The sequence below is a fragment of the Crocuta crocuta genome, unplaced genomic scaffold (assembly GCF_008692635.1).
Source record: "Crocuta crocuta isolate KB4526 unplaced genomic scaffold, BGI_CrCroc_1.0 scaffold1238, whole genome shotgun sequence".
Lineage (NCBI taxonomy): Eukaryota > Metazoa > Chordata > Mammalia > Carnivora > Hyaenidae > Crocuta > Crocuta crocuta.
In genome coordinates, this window is record NW_027527566.1 from 285,792 (window position 1) to 310,676 (window position 24,885).

Below are 24,885 nucleotides of genomic sequence, written 5' to 3' on the forward strand. Positions count from 1 at the left end.
TTTTAGTTTTTAATGTCAGTTTATTTTTGAGAGAGAGAGGACAGAAGCATGAGTGGGGGGGATAGAGAGAGAGAGAGGAAGACAGGATCTGAAGCGGGCTCTGTGCAGACAGCAGAGAGCCCAGTGCAGGACTTAAACTCATGAACTGTGAGATCATGACCTGAGCCAAAGTCGAAGTCAGATGCCTAACCAACTGAGCCACCCAGGCATCCCTCAGAGCTCTCTTACTCTTTAAATTCCTCTACACTTTTAAAAAGGTCAAATTGTGAAAATGCAGTTTAAAAAACTATCCAGTTTCTCAGATAAAACTCACATTGAAAGACCTAGATTAAAACTAAAGTTTAATAGGAAATACTTATCTTGATTAAAAGCCCAATGTCCTTTTAGTGAATAATTTTCTTCAAATGACAACAAATGTACACACGCCTCCCTAGTTACCACAACATTAAATGTGTGTGCGGTAGAACCAGAAATGTAGTAATTCTGCAGAGAGTTTCTTTAATTTTGGAAAGGCATGACTCTCATAAGCAATGAAGAACTTAATTACTTGAAAGCTTGTTGATTTCTTCAGACAAAATAAATTATTTTATTTTACTTTATTTTAATTTTGGAGAGAGTGTGTGTGAGCAGAAGAGAAGGGCAGAGAGAGAGAGAGAGAGAGAGCAGAACCTGATGCAGAGCTTGATCCCACAACCCTGGAATCATGACCTGAGCCGAAATCAAGAGTCACATATTCAGTCTACTAAGCCATGCAGGCTCCCCCAAAATAAATTTTTAAATGTCATACTCATCCTAATGCTGAGCCTGGTCTCTTACATTATACGTAATATGATTGTGACAGTCCTCATAAACCATGTACCACTGAAAATAGAAAAGGACCTCCCTAATGGAAATACCAAATATTACACATTAATCACATTATGCTTTGCCATCAATTTTGTATTTACATATGAGTACAATGCATACAGCTATTTTCTTTTGAATTAATTTTAGGTATATTTAAAAATGTATTATGCTTATGGACACTGACATTTTTAAAAGCTGTTCAAGTTGAAACCAAATTAGAACAAACCAGTTGATACTCATTTTAATAGGAACACAAATGACTCAATGTAGGAGAAGCCAGTAATGAGTTGTTCTATTCTGCCATCATAATGTGCATTAAATGTGTTGTCCTTCACACAGCAACACAATGCTACCATTAACAGAACATCTGCTTTGTGCTGTTTTTCAAATGTGACAGTAAATTTTTTCTGAAGCAAATACAATTTAGAACTTAATTNATTAGAGGTACTGGGTATATAAGTTTAACTCTTCATAGAATGTATGTATTTATTCATTACTTAATTATGCTTGTAGCTTCACAATATTCTGAGTGAATTAATTTATTCATTACCACCAAATGAGAACTTACTATCCCTGCTAATTAAGAGTGAAAATGTTTACCGGGTATTCATAGTAAGTGGAAGCTCCGGTACCAAAATAGTAACAATTTTTATGTATATTCAATAGAATTATGGGTGCTTAAACTATTTTCTAGATATTCTAAGTCTTCTATAATGGGTAAGCTTCTCTACTCATTCTTTAAATGCTGCCTTGCCTTCATAGTTCTTCTCTCACTCTGTACTCTTTTTCTTACCACTCTCATTCATGTTCATTGCTTCCATTTTCAAATACCTGCCCATGACTTCAGATGTGTATCTTAAGGCCAGACCTCTCCTCTAACATTCAGCTTCACATATTTCTGCTTACTCGATATCTTGCCTTGAATATTTATCAAAGGTGCTTCAAACATACATTCTTTGAAATTACATGCATTCTTATTCCCAATTTTGGTAAATTTTACACTTACAGAATCCCCAGTCTCCGCAGATGGTGCAAGTGTGTGTGCCCATGCACATGCCGGGGATGTGAGCAGGCTTTTTTGACACTGTTTTCTCCTACATCATCCATCTGCAAACTAGCATGTAAGTCCTGCAAATTCTCTTCCAATGTGGCTTTCTCATCCGTGCACGGTTCTCCATCTCCAGTGTCACAGTCTTGCAATACTGTACAAGTATCCAGGATTCTTTCTCCTACATTTTTTAAAAGTTTATTTATTTTGAGAGATGGAGAAAGAGAAAGTAAGGCAGAGAGAGAGGGACAGAGAGAATACCAAGCAAGCTCCACACTGTCAGCAGGGGCCTGACAATGGGGCTTGAACTCATGAACCATGAGATTGTGACCCAAGCCGAAGTGAAGAGTCAGAGGCTTAACTGACTGAGCCACCCAGGCACCCCTTCCTACATGTTTTTGTTTCTTTGTTTTGTTTTGTTTTTGTCTCATTTCTGTTAACCTGTTTTCTACATTGAGGCCACATAGATCTTTAGAAAATGCACATCTGGTCAGGTCATGCCCCTGCTTTAATACCTTCAGTGGTTTTATTTGCACCTGAAAAAACCTAGACTCCTTACTACTCTTCCCTTTAATTTCCACACTCTAGCCAAAGTGGTCTTCTTCCCGTCTGTGGAGTGCAGCAAGCTGCTTCCTCAGTCAGACTCTTACACAGGCAGGTCCCTTATGGAACAGTCTTCAAACCTTACTCCACCTTTGTTATTCTCACATTTATCCTTTTCCTAGACAAAATACTAATTCTTCAGGACAGCCTTCCCAAACTTATTGAATCAAATAATATCTTACTATTTTTATCTCCCTGTCCTTTACCTTCATAACATTGAACAGTTTGTGATGTGATATGTGTGTGTGTGCACGCATGCACGTGCATGTGTCTACTGGATTTATACCTATCTCTCCCACTAAATGACAAGCTTCATGAAGGCAAAGTCTGCTTGTATTTTGTTCATCATTTTATCTGCAGCTACCAGCACAGGGCATGGCCTAATTCTTTACAATAACTATTGAATTAAGGATTGTGACATTTTATATTCAGAAAATATTAAAGTGGGGATGAAATATATGAAGTCTGGTTGGTATTCAAAGTGCACAGAATCGGGGCGCCTGGGTGGCTTAGGGGGTTAAGTGTCTGACTTCGGCTCAGGTCATGATCTCACGGTTCGTGGGTTCGAGTCCCATGTCGGGCTCTGTGCTGACAGCTGGCTCAGAGCCTGGAGCCTGTTTCAGATTCTGTGTCTCCCTCTCTCTCTGACCCTCCACTGCTCACACACACACACACACCACACACTCTCTCTGTCTCTCTCTCTCTCTCTCTCTCTCAGAAATAAACATTAAAAAAAAAAAACCCAAAGTGCATAGAATCAGATTGTCTTCATTTGCTGTAAGAATGCATAAATCTGACGGTGAGATTCCACTTCTGACTTGAGTAAAAAAGGGAACTATTGTCCATCTGATAAAAAACAACATAGTTTCTCCTCAATAAGAGAGCTAAGCTAACAGCGTAATTCCTAAGGGTCTTTTCAACTGAATGCTCAGGGTCATCCTATCATGAACAAGGCCCTTACCATAAATGTCACATTAATTTTTTCTTCTAATTACTTTAATCCTACTTTATAGTTGAGACCACTTTTTTTAACCATCATTTTGATTACCAAAATTTTGAATAATGTTACAAAGAGAAGACAAAAGAAAATGTAAAAAGAGAAAGTACTGGACAAGGTTGATTACAGTGCACAAAACGGAAGAAGGTTGCTTATCCACTGTCAGGGAGTCTACCTCTTCTGACCAGAAAAAGAACTCCTGACCACCTTCTCTGTCTCTCGTTTATTCTAAACCTTTGCTCTTTTTATGGCCTTGGTCAAGTTCCTTGCTATAGTAAATAGGAACTAAATACACAAATAAAAGGGTTTTAATCTCACGAGCCTCCCTCCCTTCGCCTGTATAATCTAATTGCTAAAACCGATACCACAGGTTATGTACGATGATGCACAGAGTACACTTCCTTGCATGTCGGGGTTCCTCAGTTAAATAAGTAGTTCTGATTATTTTCACTTAAAAATATTTGTCTTGCCTCCCTACTCTTCCTGCTCATATCTCTGTGACTCAATAGCAGACAGATGCTTTAGAGAATGGGGTGGGGACACCTGTGTACTCCATCCCATAACTCAGTCACACCTTAGAGGTGAAAAGCAGTCTGGGAAACTAAGCTATTTACATTTTTCCAGTAACAACCACTTCTTTCTTAGGACACATTTCACTTGTCCTGTGGTAGTTGGTCATTTGTTTTTCCATCTCTTTTTACCCTGAGTATACGCACATGCCCTACTGAAAGCCTTAGTTCTGATATGCCACTAAGAGTGGAATAGAACTAAGAGAAAAGAACTAAGAGAAAATACAAAGAAAACAAATAAACAACAAACCCCAGCCTCTTAGCCCATCAGATTTTAAATGCTCCAAATACCCCGGTATCCATTCACAACTTTGCAGCAGTATTTTCTTTGCAGCTAAAACTACACTCGTTTGATAAATAACCAAAATAACTGCTATTGTCTCAGTTAACCAAACTTTTCTCTTTGCTTGCAGGCATCTTTGTTTTCCTTCATTTCAAAAAGAGATTTCCAGTAATCTTTCTTTTAAAGATAAAATATACAGGCCCCTAGTGTTTAAATGAGTTAAACTTGCATCTTTGATAGGCATCTTCTTTTTTCCTCCTTAAATCCCTATAATTTTCCCATTATTAGCTAAGGAAAATTTTACCAGCTACCTGGTCAGAACGTCGATGATGATGATGATGATGATGATGATGATGATGTTATTTCTTTGGTAAATTACTTCTTTCCAAGTGAATTAATGGCATTTTTCTTTGAAATTCCTTTTACAGTATGTATGTATTTTCTGTAAAATCTAAATTTCTTTTCCCTGGAGCAACTGGGTGGCTCATTGAGTTAAGTGTCCAACTCTTGATTTGGGCTCAGGTCGTATCATGGTCATGAAATTGAGCTTCTAGTCAGATTTTGCACTGGGTACGGAGCCTGATTAAGATTCTCTCTTTCCCTCTCTCTGCCCCTCCCCCCCACATACTCCCTCATGAATGAATACATAAACATATAAATTAAAAAAATGCATAAATCCATAAATAAATAAAATTATTTTCCTTTGTAGTAAGCACCAGAGACTGACAGTAAATACTTAAAATAGTCTATTCCATCCACCTCTCCGAATAGAAGCTGAAGGCTTAAGAGAAGGGTATGGTCAAGTTGAGAGACATGATGAAGGTGAGCTGTCATCAAAGCCCAGGTGTCCATGTTCCAGTTAGTGGTCCGTGCATCACTCCTCATTTTGTTACATGACCATTGCTATATGTTTGCAAGGAGTAGGATGGAAGAGTAATTTATTGCTTTTTACATTTAAAGTCACTGTGATGAAGAGAACAATGAATGAGTTTTAAACCTTATGGATTTGTACCTAGTACACTGAAGACTTACAGGAGGGCTCATTCATTACTGCATACTCTTGGCATGGTGCTTAGCCTTATATGTACTTGTTAAATAAATGACAAGCAGAAAGAGAGTAGCTACTGAGTTTATAAAGCATGAAGACATTAATGATGAAAGAACAGACAGCTTCAGTTCAGTGTCTGAATGCACTCTTTCAGTTTGGGAGTTAGAAGCCTCAATTTTGGCTATTGTGCCACATATCCCATTTAAGCAGTTGCCTCATGGATGCTAACAGCCATCAGACACAATTGTTTCAAAGAAGGTAAAAAACAAATCAAAACAAAACAAACCACTGCATTAGAGGCTTTAAAACCCTTTTATTCTAAATTCAGTACAGTATATGCAACTTGGGAGTTCCAGCTACTGTTATGGTCAGAAATTCTGTAATCATTCATTTTTCTGGGTGTGATAGGCAGAATTTTAAGATTACCCCAACACTTCACACTCGTGTAAAATTTCCTTTGAATATGATCAGATATCACTCTCATGAGTAAGTTATGTTATATGGCACAGATTATCCTTGGAGGACCAGACATAATTAGGTGAGCCCTCAAAAGGAGCAAGATTTCTTTTTTCTGGGGAAAGATATTCAAGTGCTGGGGATTCTACATAAGGGAGATTCTCTGCTGATGGCTTTGAAAATGGACAGGGTCTCATGGCAAGGAATGCAGTCAGCTTCCAGGAGCTAAGACTGACCCCTTCCCAACAGCCGCTCTGACAAGTGCAGAGTCAGACCCCATCTTTTCAAAGATTTGATGTTTTATTCCCTTCTTATTTCACCTTAATCCTGGTCCTGATTCAGTAACATGTCCCCTAGACACTTCCTTATCTTTAGGTTACTAGCAAGTATCAACATACTCTTTTATTTCTGAACTTGATTCAGAAACTTTCTACTCAGTATTTTGGTTACCTGGCAAGTGGCAAAGTTATGTGTTCAAAAAATCATTCTCTGGATCTGGCACATGGGTTCCTGGCTATGTTCATCTGAGCGTGGTGTCATAGGTAGTGGACTCATCAAAGACAATGCCTCCCTTCCTCTGAATTAGCCTTGATCACCAACTGATATGTCCAGTTTCTCCTAAATATCATTATCTTGGCTAGAGCTGATGCCTAAGAGAATGAGGCACAGGGATGAGGAAACCTTCAGAAATCCAGTCCTTCATTCGCAGTATAGCCGTTGAAATGGTTGAAATGGTATTGGAAGCAGCAGGTTTGATAGTGGACAGTTAGTCTAAGTGGGACTGGAGCAGAAGGTAAAGGTGGACAAGGTGTTCAGCCACTGAAAGGCTAAAGCTGTTGTCAGGTGCCAAATCATTCTAGATGACTTCTGCCTGAGAAGGTGTTATTACATCATTCAGGAAGGAACAGGATGGAGTCATAGATAGCTCTAATAGTTAAATGGTGACAATCCTGATTTTATAACTTAGGACTTCTGATCTGTAGTTTCATGGTCTTTGCTCCACAACATTTTCTATTGCCAGGCTTATTAACCTAGAAACCTGTCTAAAAGTGACCTACTGAAGACATAAATACTCATTCAAAATATAAGTATTTAATTTACTGGCAAGTAAAATGAAAAGTTGGAAAATCGATTTTAATGAATTGAGAGTACGTATTAGCATATTTATCCAGACAAATCAGATATTTTTGCATTAGCCACATTAAGGAATAGAGTTCTGAGTCTGTTAGTCTAGCCCTCTATTGAATACATTTGTGAACCCAGAGGAAGAAAATTTATTTTTTATGTACATGCATACAAGCTAAGATAGTCCTGACATTCATACCAGTTGCCATATGCACATTAGAATTTATAAAGAAAAAAATAAAACTCTTTTTTGGAAGACGCATTCATAGCTACAGTGGAGTTTTGGAGGCCCGGCTCCTTCCCCTGACTCACTGCTGTTCACTCCTGCGGAGAAACAAGTCAGTCAGAAAGCTGCTCCAAGGCTATGGCTTTTAAAAACACCGGGAAGACACGTTTGGAACCAGAGGTGGCAATTCACTGAATTAGAATTAGTTTAAGCAGCTGCAAGGTAAAATCTTGGGAGAAGAGTATGTGCCGACTTGATCAGAGGCGCAAAGGAAAAGAATCTCAAAGTGAAAAGACCAGTTTGGATGCCTTCAAAGACTGAGAATCTACGAGAAAAGCTCCTTGTGGTGACGGTTCCAAGACTTGGAATCATTTTCAGATGAGGATCCACAAGTGGACTCCCTGATTTGCACAGTCCTTCTGAGATAGTTAAAAAGATTACTTCCATCAGCACTGAGCCATGAGTTGAGGTTGAAGTCACCATTGCAGATGCTTAAATCAACCTTTTTAATAAATTATTAGTTGTTAAAAAAGAAAGAAAAAAAAGTAAGCTGGCATACTGACAGGTTAGCTACGTAGAAAGAACACAAAGTAAACTGCAAAGAAGACTAGCTTTGAATAAATTATAGTCAAGTTTTCTATTTCCTAAAATTAGAACTATCTGTAGGCACAAGTAATAGTCATGTGACAACATGCTGCTCATTAATAATTATTAATAATGGATGAATTATTCAACCAGTTATTACTGATTGAGTTCTCAAGCAAGCTTTTTTTATTATTTAAAATGACAAAAAATTACAATTCTGAGCTAAAGAGTTTACTGGAATTAGACAAAGAGATCTAGCTTTCTTTATCTATCCATACATCTGTCTTTCTAGGCAGGAAAATGGGCCAACTGTAAAGCTTGCCTCAAGAAAACAAACTGGAAGATAACAGAAGGTTCTACCTTTAGATATATTTCAGCTAATAATCTTGGAAGAAATGACAGAATTCAAGAATTATAATTCAGCAGCCCCTAATGGATTAATGGATGACACTGACCATCNNNNTGCATGTCACTGACCATCGTTGGTGACTGCCAACACCACAAAGCAAACAACAGATGTTATGTGCCTCCTAATGGAATAACACAGTGTCACTTTAGGAGTGATTTTACCAACAGAGACAAATCAGTAAACCTTAATCTGAACAAGCTTCTCATTATAACCACTGAACATTATTTATGCTGACGGTCAGGTATATTGAGTTATTTTTATCCCTTGTAATGTTGTATGTGATTGACAATTTCTATTACAAATATCATGTCTTCAAATTTAAAAACCCAAGTAAAATGAAACCATTTTTAGCAAAATATAAATCACTACATAGGTCCATACAGAAATATAAAGTTTTCGTTGAACAGTACAACCTGAAACTTGTAGTCCTGATACATTTTCAGGGAAAATTTTGCTCCCAGAATGTACCCTGACCAGCCAGGTTGAAAGGTCATTACACCAAATGATGAAGGAAAAGCTAATCACCACATTACCTAAGTTCTTACAAGCCATACAGGAAGATGGGAAATTACTCAACCACTTTACCAGGCTAGCTGTCCTTGATACAAAGACTAGATGAGTATGCCCCTGGGGTGGGGTGAGGGGGGAAAGAAACTTGAGTCAAGCTCACTCATATACATATTCTAAATAAATTCATGGCACATCCAGTGCAGCAGCAAATTAAATGAAATAGGCTGTGTCCAAGGAATGAAAAGATTNAAGCATTTTATCATGTTCTGAAAGTAAAGGAAAAAAACCTTTGATAAAAATTCAACCCTAGTTCATGCTAGTAACTTTTAGCAAACATACTAGAATGGAATTTCCATATTGTGAGGTCAGGAGCACACATATGTAAGGATGAAATGTTAAGACATTCCCAGTATGGTCAGAATAGGACAGGGAAGTGTGATACCATTTCTACTATTCAAACCCAGACTGTATTGCATAACCAGTATATAGCCATATGTAGCAATACCAAAATAAGAGTGATGGATTGTGAAAAGAGATAATAAGATCCCCTAATTAAAACCTCCAAAGAAATTGGCTGTCCAGTATTTAAATGTATAAGGAACTTCAGGAAGCTGACGTAGATCACTACAGCAAAATCAGAAGTCGGGGCACCTGGGTGGCTCAGTCAGTTAAGCATCCAGCTCTTGATCCCAAGGGTGGTAGTTTTAAGCCCCCCATCTGGCTCTTCACTTAAAGAGTGGAGCCTACTTGGGATTCTCTTGCTCTCCCTTGCCCTGCCCCTCCCCCTTTCACTCTTAAATAAATAAATAAAAAAATCATAAGTCTAGCCATACAAAATAAATAGCAGATTCTGTTAATGGAAAATATACCCTTCAAAACAGTAGCAGTAGCCAAACTATACCTAAAAAAAAAAAGAACTAGGAAATATATACATGATCTTTATGGAAGCAAATATTAAAAAAAAATTAACAGACTTAGGTAAAAGAGCAATGGAGCAATATACCATGCTTATTTATGGTGATATCTATTTATCCTACAGATGTCAATTCTTCTTATTTACAGATTTCTGCCTTACCTGGTGGATCTGGCCTCCAGTTAGCAGAAGAGAGGTATCCTGGCATCAACAAGGAGCCAAGGTATGACACTGAACGAGGACTGCAGGTAGAACCTACCAGAAAAGAGGGGGCAACAAAGAGGTTNCACATCCCCCTTCAACCCACCCTCCACCTCCCTCCTACTCACCCCTCCTTCCGCTGTCATTCTTGGAAGATCCCAGTCATAAGTGCTATGCTCTGCTCCCGCCTTACTTGCTACTGGGGGTTCTGATGGAAATGAAAGGCTTGGTCTAAGATGCCCTTAGTAAACTCACCAGAGGAAGAAGTCCCAGGCCCTCCCTGTCAGGAGTCAGGAAAGACCCATGTCTGAGTTCACTATAATTCCCCCGCCACCAGAACTGGGGGGAGGCCCACCCCACAGAAACCTACCGGAGCTTTTATGCTAGGGAGCCCATGTGGGCGTGGCCGGATGTGCTCCCCCGGATTTCCGGTACACACTGCTCATATGGAATTCGAGGCCTCGTCTGAGAGGTGTGGTCTCACCAGCAGCAGAGGGAGGAGGCCCACGATCCGGCAGGTGTCAAGGTGAGTAACTTGTTAGAACTGAAGGGATGCACTCCTTTCAGAACCTAGGTGCCCCAAAGAGCACCCGTTCTCCTCTATACCCCACCCCCACTGCCACCAACTCGTGGCACGAGCTCATAGAACTAACATCCCCTTACTTTCGCATTAGGAGCATTTGGGATGGGAGGACTATACCTGAAGGGGCAGTTCCAAGTCGGCAGAGGGAGATTTCAAAGGACTAATTAGGAGTCATGTTTAGCATTCTGAATTAGAATGGAGGCTACAAGCCCCTACAGAAGAGTGGAGACCCACAGAGTTCTGCTCGCCTGTGTTTTGTGTGTTCCTAACATAGTAACCACAAAACAGTAAGCGGAGGCAGGTTTTCTCAGAGCGCAGGTAGAATATCCCTACTAATGCACCCCATCTTTTCCTCCATATTCTAGGGTGACCTCTTGATCAGCCTAACTGCTCGCACAACTGCCTGCCATCACCATGCCTAGAGGTCAGAAGAGTAAGCTCCGTGCCCGTGAGAGACGCCGCCAGGCCCGTGGTGAGACCCCGGGCCTGGAGAGCACGGAGGCTACTGCAGCAGCAGCAGCAGCAGCAGCAGAGGAGCGCCCCTCCCCTGCCTGGCCTCTTTCTGGGGATGGAGCTCAGAATATGCCTGCCACTGCGACACCCAGAAGTCCTCGGGCAGCCCACAGGAGCCCGTCTCCCGCCAGTGCTGGTGCAGCTGTTTCATGCCCCGATTCAGATGACAGTGACAAAAGCCAAGATGAGGAAAGCCAACGATCCTCTAAGGGCAATGAGTTCTTATGCAGAGATCCATTAAACAAGAAGGTGGTTTTGTTGGTGCAGTTCCTGCTGCAGAAGTATCAGAAGAAAGAGCCAGTTACCAAGGCAGACATACTGAAGTGTGTCATCAGAAAGTACAGGTGTCATTTCAATGAGATCCTCAAGAGAGCCTCTGAGCACATGGAGCTGGCCTTTGGTATTGATGTGAAGGAAGTGGATCCCATCCGGCACTGCTATGCCCTCCTCAGCAAACTAGACCTCAGCGTCGATGGAACGACACTTGAAGGAGAGAACATGCCCAAGACTGGCATCCTGATGATCGTGCTGGGTGTGATCTTCATGAAAGGCAACTGTGCCCGGGAGGAGGAGGTCTGGGAAGTCCTGAATATGATGGGCGTATATTCTGATAAGAAGCATTTCATCTATGGGGAGCCCAAGAAGATCATCACTGAAGATTTGGTGCAGCTCAGGTACCTGGAGTACCGGCAGGTGCCCGGCAGCGACCCCCCGAGCTATGAGTTCCTGTGGGGCCCCCGAGCCCACGCCGACATCAGCAAGATGAAGATCCTAGAGTTTTTGGCCAAGGTCCACGATACCGTCCCCAGTGCCTTCCCGCTTCATTATGCAGAGGCTCTGCGAGATGAGGAAGAGAGAGCCCAAGCCGCGGCCAGGGCAGCCTCTACTGCCAAGGCCAGTGCACGTTCCCAGGCCATATCTGGCCACCCTTCTCCCTAGAGAGGGCTGAGGAAGATTCTTTGCTTTGTGTTTGATGAGGTCTGCCAACCTTTTAAGTAATGAGNCGCCGAGACCAGCAAGATGAAAGTCCTGGAGTTTTTGGCCAAGATCCATGATACCGTCCCTAGTGCCTTCCCAGCCTGGTATGAAGAGGCTTTGCAAGATGAAGAAGAGCGAGCCCAAGCCCGAGCTGCAGCCAGGGCTCGTATCACTGCCATGGCCAGTGCACGTGCCAGGGCCATGGCCACCTGCTCATCCCACACTAAGTGAAGTCTCAGGCTGGTCCAAAAGGTATGTCACCACTCTAACAGTGGAGGGGCAGGGTGGGGCCAGAGAAGTGTGTATCATCTGTGTTCCTGCTGTATGTGGATAACGTGGAATTTTGCTGCTTTTTTTTTTTTCTGGTTGTATTTCAGATGCTGAAGTTTGAAGCAGTTTGTTTTTTTTGTGGAAGAAAAACGCAGTCAGCATTCTAAGTAATGGATGGCAATGGCCAGGGTGGGTCTGGAAGGAACACAGTGAATATCATCTTGGTGTTCTTGTTCTATATGGTAAACTTAAGAGTTCTCTTTTTAGAAATCTCTTTTCTTTCTTTTTTTTCTCTTTCTTTCTTTCACTCTTTCTTTTTGTTATATTTCAAATGTTATTTCTTTAATAGAGAGGTTACATAATTTTCAAATCTAAATTAATTAATGATTTTGGTTGCATATTTGTTGCTGTTTAATAGGCTTAAGAGCAGGAGTTACATTGTTTAGGAAAACACATTGGGAAACCTTTCATGCTTACCAAAAAAACCCAGTAAAACATGGTATTGTCACAGGCATTTCCTTGGAAATGCAAAAAAACTTTAGCAGTAAAATTACTAGGATCAAAAAATGAGGGGGATAGAAGTGAAAGCTATTTCGTTCTTGGTTTTCCATATACATTTTAGCCTGCTGTTCTGTAAGAATACAAGATGCATGCATGGATTTACTTAGCTTATTAAAGAATGTAGGAGAAATAAAAAGTTGAACACTAGAACTCATGCTTGCTGGCTCATTTATTTTCTAAATTCTAATTGAGCGTCTGCTCTTTGAAAGTCACAATGTTAGAAATGGGGAAGCTGGGATATAAATGTAACACTCCTGTCCTTAGAATTTTACAGTCCTTGAACAGTAATCATATGTGGAAGATGGTGAAAGACCCTCTAAGACCTAAAGGACCACTAAGAAGAAGTAAAGAGGTAAAGAGGAAGGGAGGGGGCTGGGAGGAGTGGGAGGCGGGGGGATGTCTATCTAAGAGCGGCAAGACACACATTCCCTGAGGAAAGGCAGTTTGGGGATTCAGGAAACTATGAGTTCCTTGATTAGGAACTAGGCTCTTAATTTAAGCTGCATGGTGGGCCACACAGGAGACTGTGGGACTGGTGAGTGGGGGCCAGACAGACCAATGGTTTCTCGGTGTTGAAGGACAAATCCAGGAATGCAAACCTGCTGTTGAGTCACTTTGGTATCATCAGCATAGCAGAGGAAAACCTCCTCAGCAGGCAGAAATGGAAGGTAGCCTGTGTTCGTGTCCATGGGCAGTTGCACAGGCAGCACAACCTAATTGTTTCCGGCACAGCATCTCCCAGGAATATCTAATCAGGGTGATAGTACTTTGAGGTGGCATGCTGAGAGCTTACTCTGTTGGCTGTCTTTGCTCTGAACTGGTGGGTAAGCAGGTCCCAGTGCATTTAAATTGCATTTTTATTAGATTATCAGGAGTATGATTTTGCACATTCTAAGGGAGGATGAGGTTTTTGGTGATGGTGGAGTTAAGTAACTCATCCTGAACCAGGGAAAATTTTCTTTAGTTGTACTTGCTAAGCAGCATTATGGGTGAATTTGGTGTTCTTTGCCCCAGAAAACTGCATATTCTTTGATAACTCACGAATCTAAAACTGTCATAAAAATAAAAATAAATAAAATAGGGACACCTGGGTGGCTCAGTTGGTTAAGCGTCTAACCTCAGCTCAGGTCATGATCTCACAGTTCTGTGAGTTCGAGCCCCACATTGGGCTATGTGACAGTGCAGAGCCAGCTTGGGATCCTCTGTCTCCCTCGCTCTCTGCCCCTCCCCTGCTTCCTCTTTCTCTCTCTGTCTCAAAAATAAATAAACATTTAAATAAATAAATCTCCCCAGGGGGAGGGTGCTATTGTCTGCAGTTAAAAAAAATCAAGTGCCGTGATAAACACCATTCACTGAAGACCTACTATTCTCCAATTGCTCTGCCAAGTGCTTCCTAACCGTTATATTTATTCCAACAGCCCTACAAGATAGGGCTTATCAGACATAGTTTGCAGATGAAGAACTTGTAATTTTCTCAAGTTCACATGGCTGATAACTGGCAGAGCCGTCACTAGATCCCTGGTCAAATTTGTCTGGAGCCCATACTTTTCGACTCCTCCAACCTGAGGCAACCTTCCCTCTCTCTTTTTATTGCTCTCACTATTCCGAGATGTATCACAGGTAATTAAAACCAAGGCTCTCTAGCCCAAGTGCTAAAAGCAGCCCTCATGAAGGAAGGTGAATATGAGAGTAGCACAGTTGGGGTACTGTTTGTAGGCTTCGTTCACTGAGACGCGTCTTGTCCCAGCCCTTTCCTGCATTACAGCCCCTGGCTCCGGAGCACTCCCCAGTGTGACCTGCTGTCTGATTTGGAGCCTCCTTTGCTGACCAGCTCTTCACTGTGTCTGCGGGACGGTGCACCCAGCTGCCTGTGATGCAGACAGTCCTCAATCGCCTGCCCTCCCCCTTAGAGCCTCCCACCTCTCTGCAGCTGTACCCTGGAGGTCCCATCCCTCAGTGGAAGCATAGAGCGAGGAGTCTGCACACCTGATGGCTATACCACTGCCACCCAGCCCTACAGCAGTATGTTCCAAATGTGTTCCAGTGTGTTCCAAATGAGCTGGTGAATAGAGTCCTATTTCTTACAGAATGTACTGGTTCTTAGGATTTAACTAAAGTTAGATGGCGGGGGTGGGGGTGGTGTAAATGACACAGATATTGTCAGTAGGGTTTTGCAGGAGTGGCCACTGAACACATACACATACACCAGTGACTAAGCTTACCCAGCTGGTCTGTAATCAAAGCCTCTCGTGTAATGTTTTAACCATGCCAATCACCCTGCAGCAAACATCTACTGACGCTGAGTTTCTCAGAACCTAGAGTTCTTCTGAAAGGGGGAAAAATGTTTCTTGACAGACACACTAACTTTGGACAGGAAATACTGAAATAATTGGCCCTCTTTCTGCTGCCTCTTACCTCAGTACTTGCCCCAGAGGAAAATGCTTCACTGTCTTTGTGCCTAATGGCACCCGTAAAACTGTCCTGCACATTTAGTCTCGCTGAGGGTTGCCTAGACTCACAAGTTAAAGTTTTGACCATGCTTCAATAGAAAGAGAGCATTCTCATCCTACAGAGATTCTAGAATTCATTTAAACGGTGAGTGCACAGAAGTGCCAGTGAGTGAAAAAGGTGAGCCCTCCTTACTGAGATTTTACAGGATCCTTTTGAAAATTAAATGTGGTCCAGTATTTGAAAGAACGTGCCACATAGCAGGATTGGAAAAATTTGCAGAATTGCAAGGCAAACTGGCCTCCTTAGAAACTCCAAGAAGAGCGTTGTTTTCACAACAAATTCTAATAATTGCTCTTTGTCTCTTTGTTGAGCATCTACTAAGTTCCAGTTTATGGGAAAGGCTGCAAGTGCTCATGAACATCATGTCTTGCTCTTCTTCCTGGGCTGACAGGGAGACTACATTCCCACCCTCCTCAGGGAGAGTCACGTGACTACTGTTGACACTGAAATAGGAACAGTAATGGTGTTTGTCATCTTCAGGCCGAGGTATTTGAGAGCCAGTATGTCTCATCCATGCTTTCTGTTTTATTCAGCAGCCAACCTTGAGACCCTTATTGAGAAGTGGAATGATAGGAGCAGCCTGGACACCTGCCAACTCACATCAGAGTTTATGTGCATGAGAAACAAACTTTTGTTGTTGCTGTGGTTTTTAATTTTATTTATTTATTATTAATTGTTAATGTTTATTTATTTTGGAGAGAGAGAGAGAGCATGAGCAGCGGAGAGGCAGAGAGAGAGAGGGAGGCACAGAATCCGAGTCAGGCTCCAGGCTCCAAGCTGTCAGCACAGAGCCCCATGCAGGGCTCGAACTTACAAACTGCGAGATCATGACCTAAGCCAAAGTCAGACGCTTAACTGAGTGAGCCACCCAGGCGCCCCTAATTTTATTAATTTTTTAATGTTTATTTATTTTTGAGAGAGAATGTACATGTGTGGGAGGGTCAGCGAAGGGGGGAACAAGAGGATCCAGAGCCGGCTCTCTGCTGACAGCAGAGAGACCAATGCAGGGCTGGAACTCACGAACTGACCCGTGAGATCATGACCCGAGCCGAAGTCAGTTCCGACTGAGCCACCCAGGCGCCCCCAGAACTTTGTTGCTTTAAGCCTTGGCAGGCTTACTGTTCTATCACCTGTCAGTTTATCTGATTAATCACATCTGTGATTAATGCATGGCTACTATCTTCGTGGTTAGGTGTATTTAAATATTTTAATAATAAAGATAACTTTAAGGCATTATATAACAAAGATAATAGTACATATGTTCTTGTGAAAAATTTTGACAATACAGATAATTACAATATCCTCCTTCCTCAGAATTCAGCCCCTTTTTCAGAGACAATCACAGTTAACAGTCTGATGAGGGTCATGTTACAGTTGATCTGAGACTTTTTCATGTGAAGATGTGCTATAAAAATACATGGAATTTTTAAGATTTGCAATGAACAGTGTACACATTGTTCTGCCTCTTGACTTTGACTTAATAAAATGAATGCAAGATATTTCTGTGAGAGCAGATACAGATCTATCACTGTCTTTTAACTACTCTCTAGAATTATTTTTTCTTTCTTGTTTTTATTTTTTTAATTTACATCTTTCTTGTTTTTATTTATTTTTTAATTTACATCCAAGTGAGTTGGCATATAGTGCAACAATGATTTCAGGAGTAGATTGCTTAATGCCCCTTACCCATTTGGCCCATCCCCCCTCCCATGACCCCTCCAGTAACCCTCTGTTCTCCATATTTAAGAGTCTCTTATGTTTTTGTCCCCCTCCCTGTTTTTATATTATTTTTGTTTCCCTTCCCTTATGTTCATCTGTTTTGTATTTTAAAGTCCTCATATGAGTGAAGTCATATGATATTTGTCTTTCTCTAATTTCACATAGCATAATACCCTCTAGTTTTCTTTTAAAATAGGTTTATTGGGGGGTACCTGGGTGGCTCAGTCAATTAAGTGTCCAACTTCGGCTCATGTCATGATCTCATGGTTCGTGGGTTTGAGCCCCACATCAGGCTCTGTGCTGACAGCTCAGAGTCTGGAGTCGGCTTCAATTTCTGTGTCTTTCTCTCTATCTGCCTCTCCCCAGCTTGCACTCTGTCTGTCTCTGTCTCTCTTTCAAAAATACACACACATTAAAAAACTAATAAAATAGGTTTACTGGGATATATTATACAAAAAACAGCTCATACTTAATATGTACGGTTTGATCAGTTTGGACATATGTATACATCTGTGAGATCATCATCATGATCAATGCAGTAGACATATCTATCACCTCCAAAACGTTCCTTGTGTCCCTTTTCTTTTTTTCCTAAAAGCACTTCACAGGAAATCTCTCAAAATGTTAAGTGCATGATCCAGTACTATTAACTGTAGCTACAATGTTTGTTGTACACCACATCTTTATAACTAATTCAGCCTGAATATCTGAAACTTTCTATCCATAGAACAACTCCCTATTTACTACCTTTTCTCTTGGTCCCTGGTAACCACAGTTGTATTTTATGATTCTACAAGTATGATGATTTCAGGTACCTCGTATAAGTGGAACCATGCAGGATTTGTCCTTCTGTGGCTGGCTTATTTCACTTAGCATAATGTCCTTCAGGCTTACCTATGTTGTTGCAAATGGCAGGATTTCCTATTTATTTATTTATTTATTTATTTGCTTTTTAAAATGTTTATTTTGAGTGTGCACGTGAGAGAGTGTGCTAGAGAAAGCACATGAGTGAACAGGAGAGAGTCAGAAAGAGAGGAGGAGAGGGACTCCCAAGCAGGCTCTGTGCTGTCGGTATAGAGCCTGACTCGGGGCTCCATCTTACAAACCACACCATGAGATCCTGACCTGAGCTGAAATCAAGAGTTGGATGCATAACCAACTGAGCCACCCAGGTGCCCCAGGATTTCCCCTTTAAAGCAGGATAATAATGGGGCACCTGGGTGGCTCAGTCGGCTAAGCGGCCAACTTCAGCTCAGGTCATGATCTCACAGTTCATGGATTCGAGCCCAGCATCCGTCTCTGTGCTGACAGCTGAGAGCCTGGAGCCTGCTTTGGATTCTGTGTGTGTCTCTCTCTCTCTCTCTCCCTCCCCTGCTCATACTGTGTCTCTCTCTCTCAAAAATCAATAAACATTTTCTAAAAATTTAGGAGGCAAGATGGCGGAGAATTAGGGAGCTCTGTACATTTTGTTCACCCCCATCTCTCAAACAAGAGAAGGCCTGAAACCATAGGACACTGAACCGCAGGACTCTGGGAGGAAAAGAGACAGAGTCCACTAAGAAGACAACATCATAGGTGAGTGAGTGTGAACTGGGGAAGATGAAAATGGGGCTGGGACCTAGAGACATGGAGGGAGGGGAGAGAATCCTCTTCACAGGGAGCCACAGAGAGTCAAGGGGAAGAGAAAGAGTGACTGAAACTGCTCATTGAACTGTCCCTGGAGAAGAGAAAAACCTTGGCTCGGGTTGGAGAGTGATCTCTTTCTAGCTGTGGTACTGACTGAGCTGGGTGCCCGGTCCCAGGCTGCACCAGGAGAAACTGCTCCACTGCTCTCCCGGTTCGATTCCTAGCTGGGAAGCAGCCTCGCCTGTGGAATTATATTTCATGCGGTATCAATGAAGCACACAGACTAAGGTCTGGAAATGAGGCAGGGCTTGGAACATAGAACATGACCCACCTTGGCTACGTCTGCAGCACAAGGAGATGGGACCCAAAAGAGTGATTTGTAACACTTGGTTCGAGAAGGGACTAGGGCACTGCCATTTTTCTCCCTACAACCACCGAGGCAGGACCTCAGGGAGCGGCCCGTGGGACTGCAGTGGAGGCTAAGACCTGCCTACACCAAAATATGCCCTTCCCCACTATAGAGCTGCTTTTTTTTCTTCTTTTTTTTTTTTTTTTAGCCAGAGCCTGGGGCAAGACCAACATGGATGCACTGCCGTGATTGATTCTAGATCAATTCCTTCTATTCAGATATATTTTCCCTGGTCTCATATGTATCCCTCCCCTCTGTTGGACAGGGCACTCTGGTCATTGGTTTGCTTAAACAGTCACATTTAATCCATTCTCTAGATGTATATTCTACACCTCCACTGCTACCTTTCCCTCTCTCTCTCTCTCCCTCTCCCTGGAGTAATCAGACTGTATAGTTTCTCTAACATTATCTTCGTTTCTTTCTCCTCGCCTCCTACCATATTCTCCTCTTTCTCTCTGAATTAAGCCTTTTAGTCTCTCTGCCTGGTCATTGTCCAATTTCGCTTCCTCCCTGCCCTGACATTTCTCTCTTTGCATATGCTCTTCCATCAGCACTGCATACATCCTGCTCTTTATTTGTGGCTGGGAATTCTGGTTTTATGCATTTAGACTGTCCTTTGTCTTTTGGGGTTTTCGTTTCTTTTCTTTTTTTTTCTTTTTCATTTTCCCTTTTGGTTTGCTTCCTTGTTGGATTTGTCTGTGTGTTTTTCTGCCTTTGTTCCCTGTGTGTTTGTCTCTCTGTTTTCCTTTCCAGGGCTACCTCAAGAAACCAGCCAAAGTACACATGGTGGAGAGTCCCAAATACCACTATGAGTAGGGAAATAAAATAACCAAAGTCTGCATCAGGAGTGCTGATGCATAGGGGCACATGTGCCTCAATGTTCATAGCAGCACTCTAAACAATAGCCAAAACAGGGGAAGATGTCCATCAACTGACTAATGGATCAAGAAGATGTGGTTTATCTATACGATGGAATACTACATGGCAATGAGAAAGAATAAAATCTGGCCATATGTAGCAACATGGATGGAATGTGAGGGTGTTATGCTGAGCGAAATAAGTCAGGCACAGAAGGACACATACTATATGTTTGCACGTGTAGGAGGATTAGGAGGAACTTAACAGAGGGCCATGGGGGAGGGGAAGGGGAAAAATAGTTGGGGAGAGGGGGGGAGGTAAACCATGAGAGACTCTTGAATGCTGATAACAAACAGGGCTGTTGAGGATAGGGGAGAGGGGAAGGGGGGTTGATGGGCACAGAGGAGGGCACTTGTTGGGATGAGCACTGGGTGTTATATAGAAACCAACCTGACAATAACCTATGAAAGAAAAAAAAATTTAAATAAAATAAAGGAGGGTAATACTCTACTGTGTTGATGCAAAATGAACATAGCTCTTTGTTTTTTGTTTTTTTTTTCAATTTTAAAGGAACAGAGTTTTATTTGAGCCCCAGCTTGGACTGCTGCCCTGCATACACAGTCTACACAAAGAAGAGATCATTCCAGGGAAGGAACATTTGGTGCAGGGTTATAAATGTTTGTTTGTTTGTTTACATACTTATACATCATCATGAAAAAGTACATTATAGAAAGTTATGGACTTTACCTTATGTTTTTAGTATGTGCAAGGCNTTAGGTTATTTCCATAACTTGGCTATTGTGAATAATGCTACAAGGAGCTTAAGAATGTAGATAGCTCTTTGAGATTCTGATTTCCATTCTTTTGAGTCTACATACCCAGGAAGGAGATTGCTGGATCATATGATAGTTCTAGTTTTAACTTTTTGAGGAACTTTCATGCTGTTTTCTATAGCAGCTTACCATTTTACATTCATACCAACTGTGTGCAAGGGTCCGATTCCACCACATTNATAAAAATAGTCCTTAAACACAAAAAGGGTTCCAGTTTTTCCATATCCTTATCAATTCTTGTTATCTTTTGTTGTTTAATAATAACCATCCTAATTGGTATGAGATGATATTTCATTGTGGTTTTGATTTGAATTTCCTTCATAATTAGTGATGTTGAGTATCTTTTCTTGACCTTTTGGCCTCTTAAAGGAGAGATCGTCAGGAAGAAAATAGGAGAATCAGGGCATTGCAAGTCTTGATTACACAAAGACATTAATCATAGCAACTCAAACCATCATGTTCCAAGCCTTCCCCCAAAAAGAAAGAACAGGTAAGGATCATCCTATTTATGTTTGTGCAATAATTAATTTAACCATTCTCCTCCTAACAGACATATAAATTGTTTCCCATTTGTTACTACAATTAACAGGACTGAAATCAACATCTTGAACATGAAATCTTGGGCAAATGTGCATGCTTTCTCATAGGAAAGAGGTAGCAAAGTATAAGCTTGATTAACACAAGTGAGTGTAAAATTGTACCTCTCATAGGAAAGAGGTAGCAAAGTATAAGCTTGATTAATGCAAGTGAGTGTAAAATTCAGCACAAGTAGTGCTGAACTTCTGTTCCAGAAATGCCATACCACTTCATAGTCTGGCCACTTAAGGTGTGTGAATGCCTTACATCCTCAGAGGCATTTTATTTCCTCATACTTTGAAATTTTGGTCAAACTTGGGGATAAAAGAGAGTGTCTCGTTATTGTTCTACTTCCTTTTTTCCCAAACAGGTTTAATATAAAACTCAGTTATGGGATTTGTGCGTTAATGTCTTGAGAGCCTAGATTTTTCTAGGCATACTTTATATTTTGAAATACCAGTAAAACATTCCTCCTTCACTCTGAAAAGCAAGAACTTAACAGAATGATGAGTTGCTGAGCCATGGAGCCAGACAGGAAACTCTCAGGTAGTGAAGGTCAGAGGTCAGAGCAATTGCCTGTGTCCATCAGAGAGAGACCACATATAAAACTTCATCTGGAGAGCCCAGGGCAGGCTGGCGGTCACCATTTTGGATCTAGAGTTGAGCTGAAGGTGCACAAAGAACTGTAAGGAGGAGAGGTGGGAAATCTGTGTAGAGGGTCCAGGAACTTCTGTTAATTGGTTTGGCAAATCTCTGAATTGCCACCACTAGCTGAAGTTGTGAGGTGGTTTCAATGGGCAGGTCTACTGGGTGAAAGGACTAAAGGGATGCCAGACACCTCCCACCCCCGCCACTGAAGTCTCTGGCCCAAAGTCAGGCAGAATATGGGTGGCTTCGCCACATCACCCAGTGATGCTGCACATGCTGGCTCCCGGGAGGGCTGTCTCTAGGCTACTGCAGTGGCCCACTGCAGCCTTGCCAGTGCTGCAGTCTGGGTGCAGTGCTGATGGTGGCAGGGCAGTGGCATTTCTTCCCGTGTGCGGTGCCCTGCCCACTGAGTTGGGGACAGCATGAGTGGGCAGGTTTGATAAGTGCTGACAGTTGAGACAGGCCAGGAGTAGCAGTGAACAGTGGAAGGTGCCTACCACTGTGAGGAGGTGGAAATTGAGGGGATGTATTCTTAGACCAGTTGCCTGCCTGATTAAGGGCTGAGTGTGGACATGTCTGGAAAAGATGATCCAGATGGTATCTCCAACTCCGTGTCCTCCGAGGTTCCTGAGTTCCTGGCACCAGGGGCCAGATGCCCTATGGCTGTATTTGGTGGCCACCAGGTATTTCCTAGGGTAAGAGGTTGACTCAGAATGCAGACATTAGTATGGTGGATGGAGACTTTGTCACGTTGGCATGGTTTATTAAATTGACCATGGATGACAGGGATACGTGGAGTCCAGAGCTCTATCTTTATGGTTGTAATAACCTAGAGCTGATGAACTTGAAAAAAAAAATCGTTGCTAGCGGTCCCCAGGTTATCACATGATCTGTAGCACAGTGTAAATCACTACTCACTGGTATAGTGTGGGGAGGATTTGTGTGTCTAAGAAAGTTGCATATCTCGCCTAAGTGGCAACTGAGTGAGAGTAATGTACAGTGAAGGGGACAAGAAATTAAGTTTACTTCCCTGTATTAGAAATTTAATAGAAGTTGTATATTCTCTCGTTAGCAGGTTTTTCCCCTTTTATTTGTGACTGCTGCTTCATCTTTTCCCCCAGCCACAACACACATTATTCCTTGAGTTTCCTTCCACATTTGCATAAGTCTCATATCCACAGTCTTTATATAGCTCTGCATTTTATTTTCAATCACTGCATCTATCAGAAGCATATTATTATCACTTGGCCCAATCAACTCCAATAGACCCCAGAAATTTTAATGGCAGAAAACTGGACACTGGTGGACACAAATAATTGTACAAGTTACAGCCTCCCTATTTAAAATCTTTTATTTTGAAATAATATAAGACTTACATAAAAATTGTAAAACTAGCGCAGAGAGTTCCTGTGGCTCTTAGAACCAAGTTCAGCCAAACAAATCTGTTTACATTGTGATAGTTCATTTACCAGAACTCATAAATTGACATTGATAGAGTAGTATTTAACCACAGTCAAATCTGGATTTCCCGAGACTCCAACAGGCAATCGCTGCTTTTTGTTAGGTTTTGTTCTCTTTGGCATATAACTAAAGACACTTTTTTTTCACTTGTATAAATCTATAGGAATTCTACCAGAATACAGACACAGAAATTTCCAGAAACCCAAAGAAATTCCCTCTGTTCCTTCTTTTTGGGGGTTTATTTTATTTCTATTTTTTCATCATGGTAAGTATGCTCTTTAATCCCCATCCTCTATTTCACCCATCCCCCCAGCCACCTCCCCTCTGGGAACGATGTTTGTTCTCTATGGTTAAGAGTCTGTTTCTTTGGTGTGTCTTTTTTCCTTTTTTGTTTGTTTCTAAATTCCACATGCATGAGCTCATAGGGCATTTTTCTTTCTCTGACTCATTTCACTTAGCATGATACTCTAGCTCCATCTGTGTTATTACAGATGCAGGATTTCATTCCTTTTTATGGCTGAATAATATTCCTGTGTGTGTGCGTGTGTATCCCACATCTTTATCCATTCGTCAATCAGTGGACACTTGGGCTGCTTCTGTAGTTTGGCTCTTGTAAATAATGCCTCAGTAAACATTGTGGTGCACATATCCCTTTGAATTAATGTATTTGTATTATGGGGGTGAATACCCAGTAGTGTGGTTATTGGACCATAGGTTAGTTCTGTTTTTAGTGTTCCTTCTTTATAATCACATCAATGTAATCCTTGGCCACTGCTGACCTATTCTGTGTTAGTATCATTTTTGGGGGGAAATGTTAGACAAATGGAATTAAAGATTACATAATTTTATGAAATGAGCTTTTTCAGGTGGCATAATGTACTTGAGATATACCCAAGTTGTGAGGATAAATACTATTTCCCTTTTGCTTGCTGAATAGGATTCCCAGTACAACAGTTTATCCTTTTAGCCATTGGAGGAGACTGGAGTTCTCTCTAGTTGGGGCTATTACAGATACAGTTTTTATGTTCATTTGTGTATGGCGTCTTGTGTGAACATTTATTTTTATTTCTCTAGGGTCAAGTTTCAGAAAGGGCTTGTTCTGTCATACAGTAAGTATATGTTTACATTTTTCTTTAATATTCATTTATTTTTGAGAGACAGAACGTGAGCAGAAGAGGGGCAGAGAGAGACAGAGACACAAAATCTGAGGCCAACTCCATGCTCCAAGCTGTCAGTACAGAGCCCGACATGGGGCTCGATATCATGAACCACGAGATCATGACCTGAGCCAAAGTTGGTAGCTTATTTGACTGAACCACCCAGGTGCCCCAGTGTATGTTTAACTTTATAAGAAACTAGTAAATTGATTTCCAGAGAGCATTTTACTTTCTCACCATCAGTGAATGACAGATCTAGTTGTTTCATATCCTCATCAGCACTTGAGATTTTCAGTAATTTCTATTTTACCTATTCAAGTAGGTACGTAGTAATAGGTCATTGTGGCTTACAATTACATTATA

At 41.5% G+C, this 24,885-nt stretch overlaps 1 protein-coding gene, 1 non-coding gene and 1 pseudogene across 4 annotated transcripts; 2 read left to right on the forward strand and 1 right to left on the reverse strand.

The window, feature by feature from the left end:
• The first annotated feature begins 7,339 nt into the window (after positions 1-7,339).
• LOC144236477 (small ribosomal subunit protein uS10 pseudogene) lies at positions 7,340-7,697 on the forward strand (annotated as a pseudogene).
• Positions 7,698-9,769: 2,072 nt separating this feature from the next.
• Positions 9,770-12,874, forward strand: LOC144236493 (melanoma-associated antigen B18-like). 3 transcript variants are annotated; one of them, XM_077770156.1, is made up of 4 exons: positions 10,280-10,345; positions 10,768-11,704; positions 11,963-12,145; positions 12,271-12,874. In XM_077770156.1, the coding sequence occupies exons 2-3, from the start codon at positions 10,817-10,819 to the stop codon at positions 12,122-12,124; spliced, it is 1,050 nt and encodes a 349-aa protein (XP_077626282.1). In that variant the 5' UTR covers positions 10,280-10,345; positions 10,768-10,816; the 3' UTR covers positions 12,125-12,145; positions 12,271-12,874. The 3 variants fall into 3 exon arrangements, with proteins under 3 accessions (XP_077626277.1, XP_077626282.1, XP_077626270.1); XM_077770151.1 differs by lacking the exons at positions 10,280-10,345; positions 11,963-12,145; positions 12,271-12,874 and adding an exon at positions 9,770-9,841 and having other exon boundaries at positions 10,768-11,897; XM_077770144.1 differs by lacking the exons at positions 11,963-12,145; positions 12,271-12,874 and having other exon boundaries at positions 10,768-11,897.
• An 8,183-nt stretch (positions 12,875-21,057) lies between these two features.
• On the reverse strand, positions 21,058-21,192 carry LOC144236514 (U8 small nucleolar RNA). Its single transcript, XR_013336581.1, has one exon. It is a non-coding gene; the product is annotated as a U8 small nucleolar RNA (small nucleolar RNA).
• Between the last annotated feature and the right edge of the window lie 3,693 nt (positions 21,193-24,885).

Coding starts and splice junctions, on each gene's coding strand:
- LOC144236493 (XM_077770156.1), top strand. CDS start 10,817: ATGCCTAGAGGTCAGAAGAGTAAGCTCCGTGCCCGTGAGAGACGCCGC. Junction 11,705..11,962: donor TCCTAGAGTTTTTGGCCAAG/GTCCACGATACC, acceptor TTTTTGGCCAAG/ATCCATGATACCGTCCCTAG.